This window comes from Mauremys reevesii, linkage group 4 (genome assembly GCF_016161935.1).
Source record: "Mauremys reevesii isolate NIE-2019 linkage group 4, ASM1616193v1, whole genome shotgun sequence".
NCBI classification, from domain to species: domain Eukaryota; kingdom Metazoa; phylum Chordata; order Testudines; family Geoemydidae; genus Mauremys; species Mauremys reevesii.
Window position 1 is genome coordinate 3,463,588 of NC_052626.1, and position 21,803 is coordinate 3,485,390.

Sequence of the window (21,803 nt, forward strand, 5' to 3'; positions counted from 1 at the left end):
GCCAAGACAGGTGAAGAGAAGATATCTTATCTGTCTGGGCTCTGACCCTGAAAAACCTGGCAGTCTTTCTTTCTCTCTGAGCACTTCCTTCCTGTGCCTTTTCTACTTCTTAGGTAATGGGCTAATTTAGCCTTTTGGGCTCTTCTGGGACCATCCTAATCAATTAGGCTGAGCTTTACTGCTGAGGCTTACTTGGGAGTGATTTAATTGGCGATTCAGTGGTCAGTGTGCTGGTACAGCTGCTGTTGCCCAGCATTCTGTCAGTATCCTAACACACAAACTGCAATACTGATGAGAAAAGGAAGTTATAAGAACCCTACCTCAAAATGTGTCCCCTTTTCTAGGTTTATCTGACATTATTTTTTAATGAATGGTTACAATTATTAACTTGTGGTAGATGGATATAACTTTTACAAAATGTAAAAAGCCTCTGAGGGGGAGATGATTTTCAAGCGATACTATTTAAATTGGCTTCATAGATGTCATTGTATTTGCAAAGAAAATACAAATAATATACTACAGCATAGTAATTATGGTTGTATTGTGTTATCTTAATTCTTTCAGATCTTGTTATGGAGCTGTACCCACGGAAGCCTCATGCTATAGAGCAGAAAGTTTTAGTTGTCCTGTGGCATCTCTTAGGAAACATGACAAACAGTGGCTCGCTGCCTGGAGCTGGAGGAAATATTCGGACAGCTACAGCTAAATTATCAAAAGCACTTTTTGCACAAATGGGTCAAAGCCTGTTAATCCAGGCTGCATCTCAGCCACCACACATTAAAAAGAATTTAGAAGAATTTCTTGATATAGCTACCTAAAATAAACGGTGTGTATGTGTGTGTAGATCAATCAGTACATACACTATACGACAGACTGATAACTGTTTACATGAAGACAAGTGAAACAATTCTAAAGTTGCTTTTTCACAGTGCCTGCACTTTCATGTAGAAAACTAGAATGGCTGCCTTTATTGACAACCTGTAGAGCACCTCACTGTCCTGTACCAGCACATGTACACCAAATCAGTATAACACTCACGAACTGTCCTCACCAGTGTTGCTTGCAGGCCACATGGAAGTATCTAAGGTCTTTAAAGAGAAGTCAGTCCTGCTCATTTGCACTCTTCTTTAGAAATTACAGCACAGTACCCTGTATGTAATAATAGATATGAAATTTGTAATGAATAATATACTTTTTATTATGTAATCATGTTCTGACATGTTTTCTCACTTAGCCTTACTTATGTAAGTGGAAAAAATCCTTGAGTGATGTATATGGTACCAAGAACAGGGGTTTGCGTGACATTTGTGAAAAATATGTATTTCTTAAATCAGTCCACTTATGATTGTGCAGTATTAGCTTGCTATTGCTCCTGTTACATTGATGTAACATTCGTTTGACAGTTGGGCATAATCAGCTGCACAGATGTAAAATTTTAACAGGTTATAATGAAGCATGATGACAAAAAAATTTAGGAAATGAATAATTTTTACAGATTTTGAAATACACATTTATCTTAAAAAAAAATAAAAAATCCAGGTGGTGAATGTAACTTCTGTAGTTTTGTTTAAAAACACTAAATTTAATCTTTATCTGTCAATTATTTATAAAGGTGTTATCTCTCAGCCCAGGTGTGTAATTCTCAACAACATAGTGCCAGGTCTTCAATAGCTTTTTTCAGAGTTCTCCGGCTACAAGTACTGTACTCATTTTAAAAAGAAAAAGGAATGTTATAAAAAATAAATGGATTTATTTCTGTAAAATTGCGACATGTTTCACTCAAAAACTCTCTCCCTTTTGTTGGATGAAAAAGAAAAATTGTTTATGGACAACTAAACATACAACGAAGACTAATGTTATCTGTGAAGTTCTGGTTTACACTGGGTATCATGAGGGGTGAATGTTACCATGAAGCAAGGTTCTGTTTCATGGGCAATAGTGCTAAACAGTAAGATGGTTAAAAGTGTAAAACTGAATTTTCCCCCCTCAAATTGTGAGCTCAAGGAAACGTGTGTGGTCCACTTCGGTTACAGGTATAGCTGGAGCTAAATTAAGTGTGGAAAATTAGTTGTAGTTATTATTTCTGACAGGATTTTAATTCCCCACTTTTAGCTCCTTAACACAAGCCTGTCAGCTCTTAATGAATGTTTACTTCCAAGAGGAGGGGAGCATGTATTGTTGTAGCAGCTAAGGTCCCCAGTCACCGATGGAGGCTCATTGTTAGGTACTGTACAGAAACAACAAAAATGATGGTCTGAATTAGCTGTTACCACTCAAGAAAGAGATCTTGGAGTCATTGTGGATAGTTCTCTGAAAACATCCACTCAATGTGCAGTGGCAGCCAAAAAAGCTAACCATGTTAGGAATCATTAGGTAAGGAATAGATAAGACAGAAACTGTCATGTTGCCTCTATATAAATCCATGATACGCCTACATCTTGAATATTGCTTGCAGATCTGGTTGCCTCATCTCAGAAAAGATGTATTGGAATTGGACAAGGTTCAGAAAGGGGCAACAAAATGATTAGGGGCATGGAATGGCTGCCATATGAAAAGAGACTAATAAGACTGTGACATTTCAGCTTGGAAAAGAGATGACTAAGGGGGGATATGAGAGGTCCATAAAATCATGACTGTCATGAAGAAAGTAAATAAGGAAGTGTTATTTACTCCTCGTAAACTAGGGGTCACCAAATGAAATTAATAGGCAGCAGGTCTAAAACAAAAGAAAGTATTTCTTCACACAATGCACAGTCAACCTGTGGAACTTGTTGCCAAGGTATGTTGTGAAGGCCAAGACTATAAAAGGGTTCAAAAAAAGAACTAGATAAGTTCATGGGGGGGATAGGTTCATCAATGGCTATTAGCCAGGATAGGCAGGGATGCAAAACCATGCTCTCAAGTGTCCCTACCCTCTATTTGCCTGAAGCTGGTAATGGGTGACAGGGGCATAGATCACTTGATTACCTGTTCTGTTAATTCCCTATGAAGTGCCTGGCATTGGCCACTGTGGCAAAACAGGATACTGGGCTAAATAGACCATTGGTCTGACTCAGTATGGCCATTCTTATAGTCTTAAAAATGCAGCCCTTACCCAAAAGGGCTTACAACCTGAGTATAAAAAGGTGACAACCTACTGGGGAGAGTACAGCAAACAATGAAACTACTGGTCAGCATGATAAACAGTCCGCACAGCTCCCTGGGGGTGTGGTAAGCTAACTACTACTGTTAGCTGGGGGGAGGCTGGTGAGAGCTATGGGGGGCTGGGGAGAGGAGGGGCTGTTGGGAGCAGAGCTGGGCCGTGGGGGAAGGGGGCAACTGGGGCTGGCGGGAGCAGAGGGGAACTGGGGGAGCTGACGGCTGCTGAGACCAGAGGGGATGGTGGGGCAGAGCCGGACTGGGGGAGGGCTCAGAAGAGCGGAGCCGAGGCCTGGGAGGTGCTGGGGGCAAGGGAGAGCGGAACCGGGTGCTGGGGGAGCTGAGGAAGCTCGGGGTGGGGGCAGAGCCGGGCTGAGGAGAGCGGAGCCGAGGCCTGAGGAAGGCTGGGGAGCGAGGGGGGCTGAGCCGGGCCGAGGGGGGCTGAGCCGAGGCCTGAGGAAGGCTGGGGAGCGATGGGGGCTGAGGAGAGCGGAGCCGGGCTGGGGGGAGCTGAGGGAAGCTGGGGAGGTCGGGCGGAGCCGGGCCGAAGAGAGCGGAGCCGGGCCGGGGAGCTGAGGGAAGGTGGGGGGCAGAGCCGGGCTGAGGAGAGCGGAGCCGAGGCCTGAGGGAGGCTGGGGGCTGCGGAGAGCGGAGCCGGGCTGGGGGGAGCTGAGGGAAGCTGGGGAGGTAGGGCGGAGCCGGGCTGGGGAGCTGAGGGAAGCTCGGGGTGGGGGGGCAGAGCCGGGCTGAGGAGAGCGGAGCCGAGGCCTGAGGGGGGCTGGGGGGTGCTGAGGGAAGGTGGGGGGGGCAGAGCCGGGCTGAGGAGAGCGGAGCCGAGGCCTGGGTGGGGGAGAGGCGCTGAGGACTGAGTGGGCCGCCCTGGCGTGAGGTGACACGTCGGCCCCCGTAGGCTCCGCACGTGCAGCGCCGGCCACCGAGGGGGGGCGGAGCCACAGCCTGACGTTCCCCTCGGCCGCCGCTAAACCCCGCGTTGGGTTGGCGCATGCGCACAGTAAGGGTTGAGGGCGCTGGCGCATGCCTTCCGTGAGACAGGCGGCGCGCCGCTTCTGCGTGGGCCTTCGGCGCATGCGTAATGATTTGCTTTCGCCTTTCGGGGTGATGGCGCATGCGCAGTCACGTTTCGGAATGGCTGGTACGCATGCGTAGTGCGCGCTCCAGAAGGGTCTAGCAGAATTGGTGCGGCCGCAACGGGCCTATGGCAGAGAATCTCGCGCCAGGTCAGTACTGGGCTGGGGCGCGCGGGAGCTGCCCCTCAGTGCGGTGTGAGCCTCGGCAGTGGCGCGCGCCTGGGGGCTGGGGGTGTCTGGAACCGAGGGAGGTAGCGGGGGGGTGGTGCCTGGGGAAGGGGGGGGAATTGAGGAGGGCTGGGGGTGTCTGTGGAACCGAGGGGGTAGCGGGGGGGGAATTGAGGAGGGCTGGGGGTGTCTGGACCCGAGAGGGTAGCGGGGGGAATTGAGGAGGGCTGGGGTGTCTGTGGAACCGAGGAGGTAGTGGGGTGGTGCCTGGTGAAGGGGGAATTGAGGAGGGCTGGGGTGTCTGTGGAACCGAGGAGGTAGTGGGGGTGGTGCCTGGTGAAGGGGGAATTGGAGGGCTGGGGGTGTCTGTGGAACCGAGGGGGTAGTGGGGGTGAGGAGGGCTGGGGTGTCTGTGGAAGGAGGGGGTGGGGGAATTGAGGAGGGCTGGGGTGTCTGTGGAACCGAGGAGGTAGTGGGGGGTGCCTGGTGAAGGGGGAATTGAGGAGGGCTGGGGGTGTCTGTGGAACCGAGGAGGTAGTGGGGGTGGTGCCTGGGGAAGGGGGAATTGAGGAGGGCTGGGGTGTCTGTGGAACCGAGGAGGTAGTGGGGGTGGTGGTGCCTGGTGAAGGGGGAATTGAGGAGGGCTGGGGGTGTCTGTGGAACCGAGGAGGTAGTGGGGGGGGTGGTGCCTGGGGAAGGGGGGGGGAATTTAGAAGAGCTGGGGGTGGTTGGGGAAAGTGGGTGGTGGCCAAAAGTACTGACTCTCCGAGCTGCAGAGGACAATCCTCACAAGTTGGAGAGCTGGGATGGTCCTGCCAGGGCTCAGGGCTTCGGCCCCCCTGGAGGCACCTGTTGGGGCTCTGCTCCTGCTGAAGCCCAAGCCCTGGCGGGTGTGCCCCGCCGCCTGGAGCCTCAAGACACCCCCTTCCCACCACTCTGCTGCAGGCAGAGATCTGGAGCTCGCTCTCTCCAATCCCAAGCTGGAGAATGGGGAGGCAGGGAGGGCTCTTCCAGTCACACTCTAACTGTGAAAGAGTTGCTTGTGGCATGTGGCTCAGGAGCTGCAGTGTGGCCACCCCTGTTATATACTCTACTCTTGTAACCACTTACAAATTTTTGATTTGAGTTTGCCAACATTGTATATTCAACTCCAACTGGTAACCTCTGTTTCCATGTAACAATACAATCTGTACTGTACTGACAGTTCACAGTGTTACTGCTTCATTACTTTTTCATTACTTGTTGGAAAGGAGTGGTCAAACATTCAACTTCCCCTTGAAATTCCACTTTGATTTTCAGTGACATTTTTAAATTGATCTCAGTACTGAATGGATATCTTCAAGAGACGTAAGCAATATTATGAATATTCTGCATACGCTAAATACCTTTGTGTGTGGTTTGAGGTGATATTAATCCCAGAGAAACTTTAAATAGGTGATATTATGTAGGACCTACTGTGTGTTTTAGTCCACTCTAGAGCAGAATGTGCAGTAGTTTTTCACTTCATCAATAAATTCTATTTGTGTAGCTTTTTGACATTCTTGATAGTATTGGTAAACAATTTTTCTCCTTAAACAAAGGGAAAATGTTACTGTATGGATGAAGAAATAATTACTACAGAGATTGTATTTGCATTCTTGCAGGGTAATATTAGATACAGTGGAGATTCTTTAAAAATTCATGAATGAGATCAGTTTTAAAGCTTAATAAAATTATTGAATTTTGCAAATGAGTTTTATTTCTCTCAAAATGGCCTTTTTACTCTCAAAGTCAGCAGCTTCTCAGTAGTAACTGGTACCACATAGCTACAGATGCATGGGGACCATGTGTGAAGAGAAGGCACATCCCTGGAACTCAGCAAAATATATCTGCTTCCAGAGTGCATATATTATAGGATGTTGGTGTTTTAATGCAGCAGCACTGATTATGTTAAACGTTTTAAAGGAAAACTATAGTGTAATAGTCTAATTGCTGTGTAATTTCAAAGAATAAGTTTTAGTCTAAAATATATTGGACACTTCAGTTATTATTTACTCCAAGACAAGTTCTGATGAGTTGTTTGCGCTGTTCTGGTGGTGGTGAAGCCATATATCAGCTCAAATGGGGCACAGTAGTGAATCTCATCACCAAAAACAAGAGGAGAATCTCTATGCTCCATATATTTATTGGCTTCCTCTCCCTCTCTGTGAGCTCCACAGAGAGGATGATCTCCCACTACCAAAACTTGAGCTCCTACTCTGCTGGTAAGCCACTGCTCTGCCTCAGCACTTGTCTACTCTCATTTTGCAAGTTAAAAATAAAATGGCAAGTACATTTTAAGCTCTTAAAAAAGAATATGATGGCTTAGTTCACTACTTCTAATTTTTAAAACAGAAGTTAATATAATTGCAGTTGAAATTGCTAAATCACTTGAGTATGCTATATATTGGCAAAATGGAAACTTAGTGATCAGTCTCTTAATAGATTGTCCATCTTCTACACAAATCTTTCATACTGTAATAGATATGGTATAGTATGCTGTGCAGTGTAGTAATGCAATTTTACAGAGCTATTTCTATCATACAAATGCTGCATTTTTCTCAAAGGTTTTTTAACATTACAATATGTGCCCTTTTTGATGCCAGGAACCCTTATGATTGAGAATTTTACAAATAGTATGTGTATTTCAAGCTATTTGGAAGATGTTACTGAAGTAATGCTTTCCTAGACCATTATGTAAATAAGATGGTAATCCTGAGTACCCTTACTAATAACCCCTAACCAGCAAGCTGGTTTGCAACACTGTAGAAAGAGAGGGAGTGACCACTACAGTTAATCGTGCTTACGTTGCAGTTTTACCCCTTGTTTTTCCAAGTTTAGGAAAAAAATGGTGTAGTCACTTTTGATTATGGGGAGAGTGAAAAATACTTTTCCAATTTAAAAATCAACGAAACACCCCCCTCACCCCCAAAAAAACCAACCCAATCCATGTGTGAACATTGTGGACATTCTACAGCTTGCGATATCCTGAAAGCGAGTTGAAAGTGAAACTTAGCATGGAGTTACCATCCTTACTTGGAAATGCCCTTGTTCTGAAGAGAATTGATTGAGTTATGAACCTTTGACGATCACATGCAATATACTTTGTGTGAACTTTTAGCTGTTTTGTAAAATATGCGTATAAAAGGCTTCATTGTGTATGCATGCATGGTGACCTTAGCTTCATGGAGAAAAGCATATTGAGGACTGAGAATAGGGGCTACACAAGAACTGTTGGCTCAGTCCCCGTGGACCTTGTTGGGATATCGAGGATCCTTAGGGAGGGCAGTAGCACAATATGTAAGGTTCATGAGAGGGCACTAGTTGTAGTTAAAGTTCCTTAAGTTTGCGGGAGAGGGACTTCCTCTGGTTGATCTCTTAGGGGTGTGGGACATGGCATTCTAGCAGTGTAGAGCCATATAATTCTGTATTAGGGAATTTACATGCATTATTGCCAATTTGTTGCAAGTCAACAAAGCTTTAACATTTTGTGGAATTAATCCTTTTTTCTAAGTTTTTCTGAAACAAAACACCCCCTTCTCCCCCCCGTTGATGTGACACCTTCATCCCCAATGTTAATAAAATGTTGGGGTTTCGCAGACTAAACAAGTATCAGAGGGGTAGCCGTGTTAGTCTGGTTCTGTAGAAGCAGCAAAGAATCCTGTGGCACCTTATGGACTAACAGACGTTTTGCAGCATGAGCTTTCGTGGGTGAATACCCACTTCTTCGGATGCATCCGAAGAAGTGGGTATTCACCCACGAAAGCTCATGCTGCAAAACGTCTGTTAGTCTATAAGGTGCCACAGGATTCTTTGCTGCTTCTACAGATTAAACAGTTTCCGAACTTTTGCATTCTTAGCTATGCATTGCAAATAGCTGCCTGCGTGTGTATGTACAATAGTCTTTAATTACATTAGCATATATCAATTCTCCAACACAATATATTACCATATTTCTCAGACAGAATCTACGGCTCTGCCCCTCACTACAGCATATTCATCAATTTCCTCTTCTCCAGATATGGCTACTAATCCTTTTTCTGTGGCAGCGCTTGCTGACATGATACACCTAGTACCTTTGTGAATTCCAGTTCACTTCTGGTTTGTAAAGCAGCCACTTCCTGCCTGTGCCAAGTGCCTTTCATTGGAGGCTTCTTTGGGGATCTTACTCTCCCTTTTGGGGTGCAGTTTGGCTCAAAGGCTCTTTCGTCAGAAACTTAGGACGGACTGAGAGTTTACATTAACACAGTGCTTTTCTCCTGCACTCTTGCCCAGCAGTGTAGTCTAGCTGGGCCTTTGCTTGATGCTTCTTCAGCTTTTTTCAAGGGAGGACACAAAAGCCTGGCTATCACTTCATTCAGCCAGCGTGTCTGTAATTTGCAGTTCTCCAGCATGGTCAGTGGCAAGGGCAGAAAGAGCTTGGCCTCTATAACCACCTGGGTGTGATTACTGTGACCTCAACTTAAAATACAGGCCTTTTGAAAGGGGCATGGAGGATAAGGGCTGAAATGTTTTTCTAGAGTATTATGAAAAAAAGCTGTCAGCTCCATGTTGTTAACTGTCTCTACTACAAGACTGTATGGTCGTCCCTCCCAGAGATAATTTAAAACTTACTGACATGCTAACTCATGTAGGCAAAATACACAAGGTGAAGGATACATGCAGTCTTTTACAGGCAAGAGAAACAAGGAAGTTTAAAATGAAAAATACAGTTATCTTACACTAACAATTGTAAGTATTGTGGCTGGCTATCTGGCCCAGTCAGTAATGCAGTGATCTATACATGGCAGACTTTTGCTTATATTCACCATAGACAGAATCATTGTAAGTATGGTCAGGTTTAGACATACTCATTTACCAGTTCCACTGAACACCGTTCAGAGGATCCAAAAAGCAGCCTTTTTCTGGTATGCCATGCATCTGCCTTTTCACACTACTTGGCACAGTCGGATTTGTGTTGATGCTTTCTGGGAAATTTGGGCAGCTGTTTCATGCAGTCTCAGCTGCTGGTGCCAGGGACACAGGACTCAGCGTTTCTCCACTGGTGCAGTATGCTTTTTGTCTAGGCTTTTTCTACTGTACTTCTCAACATGGTATCTGAGCATTTACTTATTGAACACACAGGTTTTTGTTTCTCCCTCCCAAGTCACAGGAATACTGCTTTCAAGAAGTGGGTTTTAGAGTTCATTTTGAATGTGCAGAGAATGACTGGAATATTTTCCCACAGAAAGGACCTGAAAGGTGGTAGGACTTGCCAGCCCAGTTGTTTGTATGTGGTTGACAGTCCTATCTAGAACCTGGTTACCTATGCAGTTGGTACTCCCTTGCTGATAAATCAGTTGGAAACATAGTATAGCTGCAGTGTTAGGAACAACATGTTAAATTTTGTTATAGCCTGGTTAAAAACTCAAGGTTGGTCTACACTACAGACTTATGTCAGTATAACTGTGTCGCTCAGGGGTGTGGAAATCCACACCCCTGAGTGATGCAGGTATATTAACCGAATGCCTGGTGTAGACAGCTTTATGTTGACAGGATGGCTTCTCCTGTTGATATAGCTACTGACTCTTGGGGAGGTGGAGTACCTATGCCTCTCCCGTTGGCATAGGTAGCATCTTCACTAAGCTCTACAGTGGCACAGCTGCAGTGCTCTATGTGTAGACAAGCCCTCAGTTAAAATTTGTAGACCAATTTCACGCCCCACCCCCAATGCTTTGGACCTAGGAAGTGGGAGCATCACCCCCTAATTGCAGGTTTTGGAGTCATGTTTGTTACTATCAGGCTGGTATAAAATCCACAGCCACTTTGAAGGATTGGGCATGGATTGTGAATGTGAAAGAAGGAAAGGTCCCTCAGACTTAAAAGATAGGTATAGAAAACTAAGCCTGGACAATATCTGGAGTTCCTATCTTAGGCGAGAGCCATATTAGTTATGCAATTCTTGTTGAGGATGAGGTAGCATGGGAGAGAATGCGTCTGCTTTAATTGAAAGGGGGAATAGTCCTTGAGTGGGGCGTGTTTCCAGAGGGGTCCTGCAAGGATCAGATCTTGACCCCATGGCTGTTAACATTTTTATCAGTGAGCTGGAAGAAAACATAAAACCATCACTGAAAGTTCTCCTAAGACACACAAAGTGGGGGAGTGGTATATAATGAAGTTCTGGTGCCCGCAGTTCAACAAGGATGTTGATAAATTGGAGAGGGTTCAGAGAAGAGCCCCATTATTAATAATAATGATGGAAGTTTTAGGAAAGATGCCTTATAGTGATTGACTCAAGGAGCTCAATCTGTTTAGCTTAACAAAGAGAAGGTTAAAGGGTGACTTGATTAATCTGTAAGTATGTACCTGGGAAACATTTAATAATGGGTTTTTCAATCTAGCAGAGAAAGGTATAACAATCTAATGCCTGAAGTTGAAGCTAGACAAAGGCATACATTCTTAATGGTGAGAGTAATTAAGAAACAGTTTACCAAGGGTTGAGATGGATTCTCCATCACTGAATTTTTAAATCAAGATTGGATTTTTTTCTAAAAACTGCTCTAGGAATTATTTTGGGGCAGTTCTCTGGCCTGTATTATATAGGAAGTCAGACTAGATGACCGCAATGGTCTCTCCTGGCCTTGGAATCTATGAAACTGTAGTGATAAAATCCATTATTACTAGGGAGCTGATTGGGTGGTTCTGACTTTAGACTGCTCTCCCATTGAGTTCAGAAAAAGATAAATGCAGGATCCTTGAGATCTAGACCTCTCTTGTAAGGGGCTTGGATGCAGCAGAGACAGAACAGTAAGCAATGATGTAGCATGTCGCTGAGTTGTGCCAGGCAAGTGTCTGTTGGTTTGGGCTGCTTCACTTGGCAGGAATATCAAGGATGCAGAGTGGGATGATGGATGAATCCCTCCTGGAGGACTAGGGAGAAGCTTCTGTCTTGTGACTTTTGCCTGGAAGAAAGTCTGTGTGGCAGGGTCTGGACCGAATCTTTTTTGCGACCCTATGTTGCTTGATCCTGTCTAGCCATCTTGAATCCCGATGGAATGTGTTGCTGTTGGTGGTAATTTTTTTCTTGCTGAAATCCTAGTTTGAGCCAATTCATCTAGAAGTTACAATTGATGATATACTTTGGGGTGTAACTGGAATATAGTATTCTGTATTAACTAGCAGTAGTAAATTGACTTAAACAGATATTTTATACAGGGTAAAATACCTCGACCTCTTACAAGGAAATTGCAGTGGTTGGTTGTAATACCTGGATAGCTACATGGGATATTTACAAAAGATTTTGCATCTGACTCTCCCCAAAAGTCTAGGGATGCCCATCACGGTCAGTGTTTCTGTAAATATGAATGTTGCTAGTGAGTGTGGAAAGTCTAAGTTTGTAACAAAGCAGATGAATGTGTGAGACACTTAGGATGCTTTCTCAGATGGTTGAAAGTAAACTGTTCAAGTATAACTAGAGAGATAAGGTGGATAAGGTAATTTATTTTATTGGACTAACTTCTGTTGGTGAGAAAGACGTCTTTCAAGCTTACACAGAGCTCTTCTTCAGGTTAGCTCTGTGTAAGCTTGAAAACTTCTCTCTCTCACTAACAGAAGTTTGTCCAATAAAAAATAGGTGAAGTAGTACTGTGACCAACATCGCTACAACACTTCATTCAAGTACAATTATTTATCTAACTTGGATTAATCCATGGCCAGTCATGTTGCACAGCTAGAGATTGTTCGATTGTTGGTTAAAATCCTTTTTGTCTCTGGCAGGCTTCTGTGAACTTTCGTCTTTGGTTTTACATAGAAGTACAGAAGATTCATATTAAATTGGTTAATTTAAAAAAATACTGGATGCACCTGAGAACACAGTTGCCAGCTCTTTTACTTGCAGTGAGATGCCGAGCAATCCTTTTCATTTCATCAGAGGCAACATGGCAGTTTATTGGTTATTTAATAATGTTTTACTTTTTAACAAGGATACGTTTTTACAATCAAATGGAATTGATTATAAATCTTTTAAAATGACGTTCTTCCTGTAGTTCAGTTGAATTACCTGGAATGTTTTGCTACATCAAGTAGGACAATTTAAAAATTGACAGCTAAATTGTACTGGCATCTGGAAGATAGTAACCTTTAATCTGTATTTCCACAGGATATCATTCAACAGAACAACATTAAACAGCAGCTATGCAGAACTCAGATCATACAGAGGATGACTGTAACCTAAGTAATGACAACACAGTCAACAGCACTGACGCAGCAGGAGAGCAGCTTACGGACTTTAGTACAGAGATTATGAGTGTCACAGAGATGGAACAGTCTCCTGATAGCTCTCCTGATGTAAATGAGGAGATCACACAAGAGAGTGGAATACCAAATATTCAAAGTTTACACACGACTGATGTTGAGGCTCATTTCCCTCCTGAATATGAGAAGTTCTGGAAAGTAGTAGAGGAGAATCCCCAGGATTTCACAGGTTGGGTATATCTGCTGCAGTACGTAGAGCAGGAGGTTAGTACATCTTTTTTCCCAAAATGCATAGAAGGATGAATTAAAAACATTGTCCTCTGATTCCAGTCTTGAATTTACAGTTGTATCTCAGTCCCTAGCAGGTATTGTTTGAAGGCAGTGGTTCTGGATTTCTACGGTACTGCTGGGCCATGTTCTTTCTTAAAGGTACAAGCTCTGACTTCAGTTCTCAAATCTCTGTGCTTTATGCATGTAGAATTCTAGTCACTTCAAAAAGGGGACATAAGAATGGCCATATTGGGTCAGACCAGTGGTTCATCTAGTACATCTCTTGACAGTGGGTAGGTCCAGAAGCTTTAGAAGGAATGAACAGAACAGGGCAGTTATTGAGTGATCCAGCCCTGACTTCTGCAGTCACAGGTTAGGGACAATCAGAGCATGAGGACACTGCAGCTCTGGCCAATTTTTGTGGCCATTTGTGATTGTGCCATGTCATCAACTAGTTGAGAGGAAAAAAAAAAGATGATTAAGTCTTGAGAGCACTAATATTGTGAAACTTTCTAATTAGATTTTTAAAATAGCATTGTTATATCTTGTAAAATCCTTTTAAAGAGTAGCTCTACCTAGTTACAAAAACACTCATCTTACTTGCATTACGATCAAGCTAGTAGATGAATATTGCTTGTCCAGCACTTACCACTCAAATAATGATTTACACCTTCTAAGTGTTACTACTGACACGGCTTGTAATGCAGACATCAGATGCTAACAGATAATGGCTTTTTCTCAGTCTATTTTTAAAAGTTCAAATGCTAGTCTAGTTTTGTGTGGAAATTTTTGTTTCCAAGCTTGCTGAGTTACATTGATGTCACTGTTTATAGAATCACTGAAAACTCAGAACCCTACTGACAGCTAGTTGAGATTTGGATAGGGTGACCAGACAGCAAATGTGAAAAATCGGGACAGGGGTGGGGGGTAATAGGAACCTATATAAGAAAAAGACCCAAAAATCGGGACTGTCCCTATAAAATCGCAAAAAGAACAGGAGTACTTGTGGCACCTTAGAGACTAACAAATTTGTCTCTAAGGTCGCTTGCGATGTGAAAGGGGTCGCCAGTAAAAAAAAGTTTGAGACCCACTGGTCTAAAGAATCAAGTGCAGTGGCTGAGGTGGAAAGAAGCAGGTTCTGATTGAAGATGCTAGCAGAGTAGTGTGGGAATACTTAAGCTGTGTCTGCTTGCAGCTTTGTAAACCTGTAACTTGAGTTAGCATAGGTCTTGGTGTTGTAATTATTTGTGCTCACATATATTCAAAGTTATTTATAAAACTACGGAAAAACACTTGATATTATGACGTGGCTTTCTGTGTTTGAATTGGAATGGTGCCCTCCATGTAAGAATTCATGCTCTTCTCTAGTTATTTGAAACTTTCTCTTAAGAACTGTAAGTTACAGTTCTGTTATATGTTTCTTACAGAACCACTTGCTGGCTGCCAGGAAAGCATTTGACAGATTTTTCACACATTATCCATATTGCTATGGATATTGGAAAAAGTATGCAGACCTTGAAAAGCGACATGACAACATTAAACAGTCTGATGAGGTACGTTGGTAGCTGGATATAGCTATCACCATTTGGTCCTGTAAGCCAAATGATGACTAAACCACTGCAAGTCATTTTGGCTGCCAGTACCTACCATATATGGTCAGATTTATAGGGATTTTGTTTGCATTTGTCACTTTTTTTTGTGGCATTTGTAGCTAATATTTTCTCTCTTTGTTGGCAGGTGCGTTAAACCTCTACAGTTTGTCAAGCTTTGCAGTGCAAGCCTCTGTATTACACTGCAGCTTAACAAGTAGGGCAGGGCTTTTCTGTCACTTACATTTATTTCTCATTTTCAAAACAATATAGTTGGTTTGCTGGTCACAATTGCTACATCTTATTGCATTTTTGGTCAGACGCTGTCAATGATGCTCTAATGGGTCTGTGCCCTATGGTCTGTACCCCAAAGCCTGCCCACACAACCTGGTCAGAATGCAGGGACCGCTGCGCTTTGAAGATCAAGACTCTGCACGTGGAGATCAGAACATTGCCATGTTCTATCCAACCTCCACCCAAATGGTAATGGTAGATTATTTAAACAAAATTCCAGTAATTAGTATTTCTAAGGTTCACCGGATAACACAGTGTTGCCTCTCTCTTAGGACGCTATTAAATATTTGAAGTACAGTTTATGTTGTTCTCTTCATAGGTGTATCGGAGAGGGCTACAGGCAATACCTCTTAGTGTTGATCTTTGGATACATTATATAAACTTCTTAAAAGAGACACTGGATCCTGTTGACCCTGAAATTAATAATACCATAAGAGGGTAAGTTGTTTGTGCTTTAAAAAAAAAAAAAAAAGAAAAGGAGGGGGGGAACACATGAACACTGTTGTAAATGATATGTAGCTACATGAAAAAGTAAAATCTTTAGCCATGAGAGCAAAGCTGAAGTAGCATCTAGCTGTATTGATGTCTCTTTATTTTTGTCTGATAAAATAGTTCCATTCACTCCTCGGAGCCTTGGGAATAGGCTCTTAGAGAGAAACTCCTCATGGGTTTTAGTGGTTTGATTTCTTGTTTATGGCTTATTTTTATGTTGCTCTTATTCCTTTTATTGTGAAAATATTAGGAAAAATCACTGTAGATCTGCTTATTAAAAAGGTCTTGTATTGATCATATATCTAGAGAACATATTTGGTAACGTGCATTGCTTGAATCCCCAAAAGAATGCAGTAAAAGCTAAATAGAACATTCAGAGGCTCTTACAAAAAAATAAAATAAAAATCCACCTAATTCTCATTGCTCCTTGAATAGTTGAGGTACTACACTCAGAAATGGCTGTTAAACATTTTTTCATTTTTTCAGAGCCTATGAACATGCAGTCTTAGCTGCAGGGACAGATTTCCGCTCTGACAGACTATGGGAAATGTATATAAATTGGGAAAATGAACAGGGCAACCTACGAGAAGTTACAGCTATATATGATCGTATCCTGGGGATTCCAACGCAGCTTTATAGCCATCATTTCCAGAGGTAAGGACAGCTTAAAACTTTAGTTAACTTGATGCTATTAACTGTGCTAAATAAGCATAAATATAATTAATTTTTTAAATATTTTTGTAAAACTCAAAATTGTTCAATCAGGAACTTGGAAAGTTATTACACTTAAGCCAGTAATAAAAGTGATTGTCGCTCCAAAAAAACAAAGCTTCTGGGTAAACTTCACTTCTTAATTATAAGCAAATACATTTGTATAGTGTCTTACTCTACCGTCTATATTTTAGTTCTTATGTTGATACTGTGAGTACACTGTTTCACATGCTAGCATTTCTTTAAATAAATAAAATGAGGGCTAATAGAAAATTGGAGACTGAAAATGTTTTCACCTTCATTAAGAATGGGCAAAGACTTCTCTTTAGGGAGTCATGGAAGTGTTCTTTGGAGCAGCAAGACCTCAAACTGATGCAAAATGTACAACACAATAAAATGTATTGAAATCAGTATTGCCTGGAGCTGCGAACCAGCTGAGTGTTGTAGGGACGTAGATCTTTTTATTCTTTTGAGCGCTGAAGCAAAGGTTAGAAAATTCACAAATTCACCTATGACCAACTTTTTTGTAAAAAGGAAGTTGTGGGAATTGTTAGCAGGAAGAAAAATGGGGTGAACCCAGAAAAGGGTGCATCTTACCAGAAAGTTTTGTTCAGCTTTCTGATTCCATATCCTGCTGCAATTCTCAGCTGAACTGTTTTTTTTACCATAAACTAATTGAAGAAAAATACTTTATTCAGTTTTAAATAGTAAATATCTGTATTAATTTGGATAGGGTAAACATTAAAAACCAGAAACCCTAGTTAAGAGGTACAGCAGTCTTCCTACTAGTTTCTAAAGAAGTTTTTTGTTAGGAATTCCCAAGCAAGTGGTTATTCTCTGAGAATTAGCATCCCATGTCATCCTATTCACTGAGTAGGTAGCCTTTTCCCACCACAGTTTGCAAGGTATTCACAGTTACAAGCTACTCCTTAATGTTTGCCCTTCATGGTACTTAAATCCTTTGAAACAGGAAGCTGCTTTGCACACCTAGTAGATACTACCTATGTATTATGTACACTGTGAGAAGTTGCATCTCCAGCAGAGTTCTAGGTTCTTAAACCATCCACTTGTGCTAATAATCAGTTCTTCGAGTGGTGTCCCCGTGGGTGCTCCACTTTAGATGTCATAGTGCCCCTGTGCTCGTAGCTGGAGATTTATGGTAGCAGTGCCCTGGTTGGGCCACACATGCACAGTCCCCATCTCGCGCTGCTTCAGGTGGTTAACTGGCGCTGTACTACCACCCCCCCCAGTTCCTTCTCTCCTGACGTCAGAGCACTCAGCAGCGCCTCACAGCTAGAAATAATTACTTTTCCTGTCCCTTTAGCAATAGTTCATAGTTCTTAGAATACAATAGACTTTTTTCCTCTTCCTACCTTATCTCCGTCCTTAAAAAATTTCCTCATAGGACCATACATTTTCCAGTCTTCCTAATTACAGTGGCACTATACTTTTATATCGCTCTGCATCACTGAGAGAATAAGCTTCCCCAAGGTATGCCTGGCTCCCCAGGGTTTAAATGCTGCACTACGTGCCAGCTTTCAATACACCTCTCGGACGGACACTCTCAATTCGTCTGCTGTCTGGGTGAGGGACATATACAGCGAACGTGCTCGCACTGTCTAAACTTGAAAGCCGGCACAAAAAAGGCAATGGATTTACAGCTAAAGCTTTCTCCTTATGGAGAAATCTCTTCGCCTGGTGTCTGAGCCTGAGGTACGAACTCCTCCCAGACAGAAATCGCCAACTGTTGCCTTGGACAAAGGCCCTTCTTTCAGGGGAAAGATCCTGAACAACCTTCCAAGAAGGCAGCAAAGAAACGGGGCACCACGTCCCCGACTCCGGAATCGGCCAAGAAAAGGTGCTCCAATAGTGGCCAGATGCTCCTGGTACTGACCACGCCGGCCATATTAACTGCCAACAGACCACGTCCCGATGGTACTAAGAAACCCAGAGCTCCAAAGCAGTCGAGCTCTGACACGGGCATTAAGGGGAAAGTGAAACCCCATGCCATGGCACTGACAACAGCAAGCAAGCCATCCGTACTGAGCATTCCTGCGCTAATGCTGCCACCTACTGCTGGTACTATGCACACCAGCCACACACCAGCGCTGATAAGCTCATTCCAGCATACAGTACCGAGTTCCACCATCCCACCGAGATCAGACACGTCACAGCAGTTCCTATGTCACACAGACTTACTTGTCGCATTGAAAACCCACCCCACCATGGGACCTCAACCTAGTCCTCCATGCCCTCACCGAGCCCCCTTTCTAGCCCATAGCTACAAGCTCCTTACTACACCTCTCTATGAAGGTTGCATTTCTAGTGGTCATTACATTGGCCAGGCAGTTAGAACTAGCTGTTCTCGTGAGGGATCCACCCTATATGATCTTTAAAAAAGATAAAGTATCTTCAGACCCTATCCTAAGCTTTTGCCCAAGATGGATTCATCGTTTCATCTTAACCAGCCTATATACTTGGCTACATATTTTTGAAACCACATACAGTAGACAACCCAGACTACACTCCTTGGACGTCCGCAGGGCTCTCGCCTTTTATGTCAATAGAACAAAATCCTTTCACAAGTCTCCAAAATTATTTGTTTCTATCACCGAACGCTCTAAAGAGCACGCCATTTCCAAAGAATGCCTATTCAAATGGATATCAGACTCTATCAAACTCTGTTATCTCCAGTATAAATGACAACCACCTACTGGGATCCATAGGCATTCTACTAGGAGTCTTTCAACCTCCATAGTGTTTCTCAACAACATCCCTATTGCAGAAATCTGTAGGACTGCAACCTGGGTCTCACCACACACTTTTACGCAACACTGTGTTGCAACAACACACATCTTCTGATGCCCTCTTTGGTCACACAGTGTTTTCATCTGCTACAACTTCAATTCCGAAGCCCCCTCCTTCCACCGGAGGGCACTGCTCTGAAGTCACCTAAAGTGAAGCACCCACAGGGACACCACTGGAAAGAGAAGAGGAAGTTACTCACATTGTGCAGTAACAGGTTCTTCGAGATGTGAATCCCTGTGGGTGTTCCACTACTCTCCCTCCTCCCCTCTGCTTTGGAGTTCTATCATATACAGACTCTGCAGTAGACAAGGAATGGGGAGGGGTGGGAGGAAGGGGGTTGGTCACACAGCGCCAGTTAACCGCCTGAAGTGGCATGAAATAGGAACTGTGCATGTGCGGCCCAACCGGGGCACTGCTATCATAAATCTCTGGCTACGAGCGCAAGGGCGCAGCGACACCTAAAGTGGAGCACCCATAGGGACACACATCTCAAAGAACCTCTGTTACTGCACAAGGTGAGTAACTTCCTCGCTTTTGTCATATAACTTAGAATAAGTGAGTATTTTTTAAAATATAACATGTAAAAATTGTGTATTTGTTAGGTGAACAAATCCTGTTTCTTTGCAGGTTTAAAGAACACATACAAAATAATTTGCCTCGAGACCTTCTAACTCCTGAGCAGTTTATTCAGCTGCGCCGGGAATTGGCGTCTGTCAATGGCCATAGTGGGGATGACGCACCACCCGGAGATGACCTTCCTACTGGAATTGAGGACATAACTGACCCTGCAAAGGTAAATGTGCAGGCAAGGTTGCGGAACACCTTTGCATGTTTGTTCAATCTGCTGCTGCTGAGAGGAGAGTTTTCTTTTATTTGCAGGTACTATACTGTGTTTTTGGCTGAGCTGATCCCATAGTGTAGAGTGTCAACTCCTACATGTGAGCCAAAGAGCAGCAGTTAGTGTGTGATTGGCTGTATAGACAAGAAGAGATCTCCCTTACACTACATAGGTTTGAAAGAAATGTCATTAACATTTTAATCTTAAAAGTGATCTACAAAATTTTAGCAGAATGTTGACTCTTTCAAATAAATGGGGTAAGAGTTACGGCATGTTTTGTGAGTTTTTATTTATTTAGTAATGGCTTCTGCAGATCCTTGCTCCTTGAAGGGCATGCAAAAGCATGGAACCAGCTAGAAAAAAGTGCCCATTTGGAGTTGTACCAAACTAAAGATGGAATCCTATTTGGATATGATGCATCTCAGATTTATATCACTTCAGAAATTAAGAGGCCGACCACTGGATCCAAGATTTCCTCAGGTCCATTACACGAAGAGCTAAGACGATGTGCACTTTTATCCCACTTGTTCAGGACAGCACCTAAAGTAGCTGTGTACCTTTCATATTTTAATTTATGCAGATCACGTCAATAATACAATGCAGTTGTAAACTTGATATTTTACAGACCAGCATTAATCACTTGCTTTTATCATGTATCTTTAGCTAATCACTGAAATAGAAAACATGAGACATAGAATCCAAGAGATTCATCAAGAAATGTTCAATCACAATGAACATGAAGTCAGCAAGAGGTGGACCTTTGAAGAAGGAGTAAGTTTTCTTGTGTTAGCCTTTTTTGTATGAAAGACAGCGTGGTCTAAAGGCATGAACATGGGACTGGGAACCAGAAACTCCTGGTGTTTCTAATTCTGACTAAATTACCGTAAAGCTTTGGGCAAATAAATGGTTTTACCCTCTTTTCCTCGGTTTTTCTATCTTCAAAAAGAGTACTTTTTAAAAATATACCAGCATTAATAACTAATTCTCACAGCAGCTCTGTGAGGTGTAAATAACACTTCCTTATTTATTTTCTCCACACCATTCTTGATTTGTATAGACCTCTATCATATCCCCCCTTAGTCTCTTACAGGTTCTCAGTGCTGCTATGTTTGGGTTGCAGACAAGGCAGCGGATTGATTAATTACTAACAGCATTACTGTTGTGGGTAATTTATTTAAAAAAAGATTATTTTGGAAAAGCTGTTTTTACAAGACCTAGATTTTGGCCCAAACTTGAATTGGCAATTATAGTGTCCCTTTAAAATTAGTCCATTCAGATCTGGATATTTGAATAGCCTACATAAGATTATTATTCTGAAAAGTTAAAGGGTGTGGTATAAATTCCAATAAAAAGTAACATCCAAACAGTTTATCTTGCTCTGTATTTTTGACTAAGTTGTTGAATTTGACTCCAATGTTACTCATCTGTTGCAGATAAAACGGCCTTACTTCCATGTAAAACCTTTGGAGAAAGCCCAGTTGAAAAACTGGAAAGAATACTTAGAGTTTGAGATAGAAAATGGGACTCACGAGCGCGTTGTGGTCCTCTTTGAAAGATGTGTTATTTCATGTGCCCTCTATGAGGACTTCTGGGTTAAGGTAAGGGGAGTGATTTACTAATGAATTCTTACTGATTGCAAACATTGATCTAGTGACTAACCTTTTGTACTCTTGTTGAATGTTGTTCATATATAACTATATCTGTTGCATTAGGAGATGGTCTGCTTGCAACCAGATTTGACTGCTGCATATGCCAACTTCGTTGCCTCTCTACGTCCTTCCTTACAGAAACTAGTCTAGTGGTTCAATAAAGGTGCTGAATGGGTTTAAACAAAAGAATTTTATCGTTCTGTCATGTATTTAAAGACTAAAAATAAGCTTTAAATTATTCAATCTATACTCTGTTTTCAAATGTAGTATGCCAAGTATATGGAGAATCACAGTATTGAAGGAGTGAGACATGTCTACAGCAGGGCCTGTACAATACATCTTCCTAAGAAACCAATGGTTCATATGCTATGGGCTGCCTTTGAAGAACAGCAGGGTAAGAGCCAAGTTAGTGAGGCTTTTCTAGTTAAATTAGCCTTTGGATTGTTGCTGGCAGTGATTTTTTTTAAAGAGTTGATGGATACATGATGTCTGCATTAAATACTTATCC

General features: G+C 42.7%; 2 protein-coding genes across 9 annotated transcripts in view; both read left to right on the plus strand.

Moving 5' to 3' along the window:
- The window catches only part of TOGARAM1 (TOG array regulator of axonemal microtubules 1), a 79,399-nt gene extending 77,633 nt beyond the window's left edge, over positions 1-1,766 (plus strand). The window contains exon 24 of the mRNA XM_039533707.1: positions 565-1,766. Coding sequence (XP_039389641.1) covers positions 565-818 — 254 coding nt within the window. The 3' untranslated portion in view covers positions 819-1,766. The remainder of the gene's footprint in view (positions 1-564) is intronic.
- Positions 1,767-4,201: 2,435 nt separating this feature from the next.
- PRPF39 (pre-mRNA processing factor 39) overlaps positions 4,202-21,803 on the plus strand; it is a 34,318-nt gene continuing 16,716 nt past the window's right edge. The window contains exons 1-9 of one of the 8 annotated variants that reach the window (XM_039536296.1): positions 4,202-4,376; positions 12,550-12,908; positions 14,342-14,467; positions 15,117-15,235; positions 15,776-15,943; positions 19,436-19,601; positions 20,310-20,417; positions 21,080-21,244; positions 21,563-21,689. In XM_039536296.1, the coding sequence (XP_039392230.1) occupies positions 12,585-12,908; positions 14,342-14,467; positions 15,117-15,235; positions 15,776-15,943; positions 19,436-19,601; positions 20,310-20,417; positions 21,080-21,244; positions 21,563-21,689 (1,303 nt within the window). In that variant the 5' untranslated portion in view covers positions 4,202-4,376; positions 12,550-12,584. Of the gene's footprint in view, positions 4,377-5,545; positions 5,742-12,549; positions 12,909-14,339; positions 14,987-15,116; positions 15,236-15,775; positions 15,944-19,435; positions 19,602-20,309; positions 20,418-21,079; positions 21,245-21,562; positions 21,690-21,803 lie in introns of those variants that run through there. The other 7 variants (XM_039536297.1, XM_039536300.1, XM_039536302.1 and 4 more) reach the window with 7 other exon arrangements.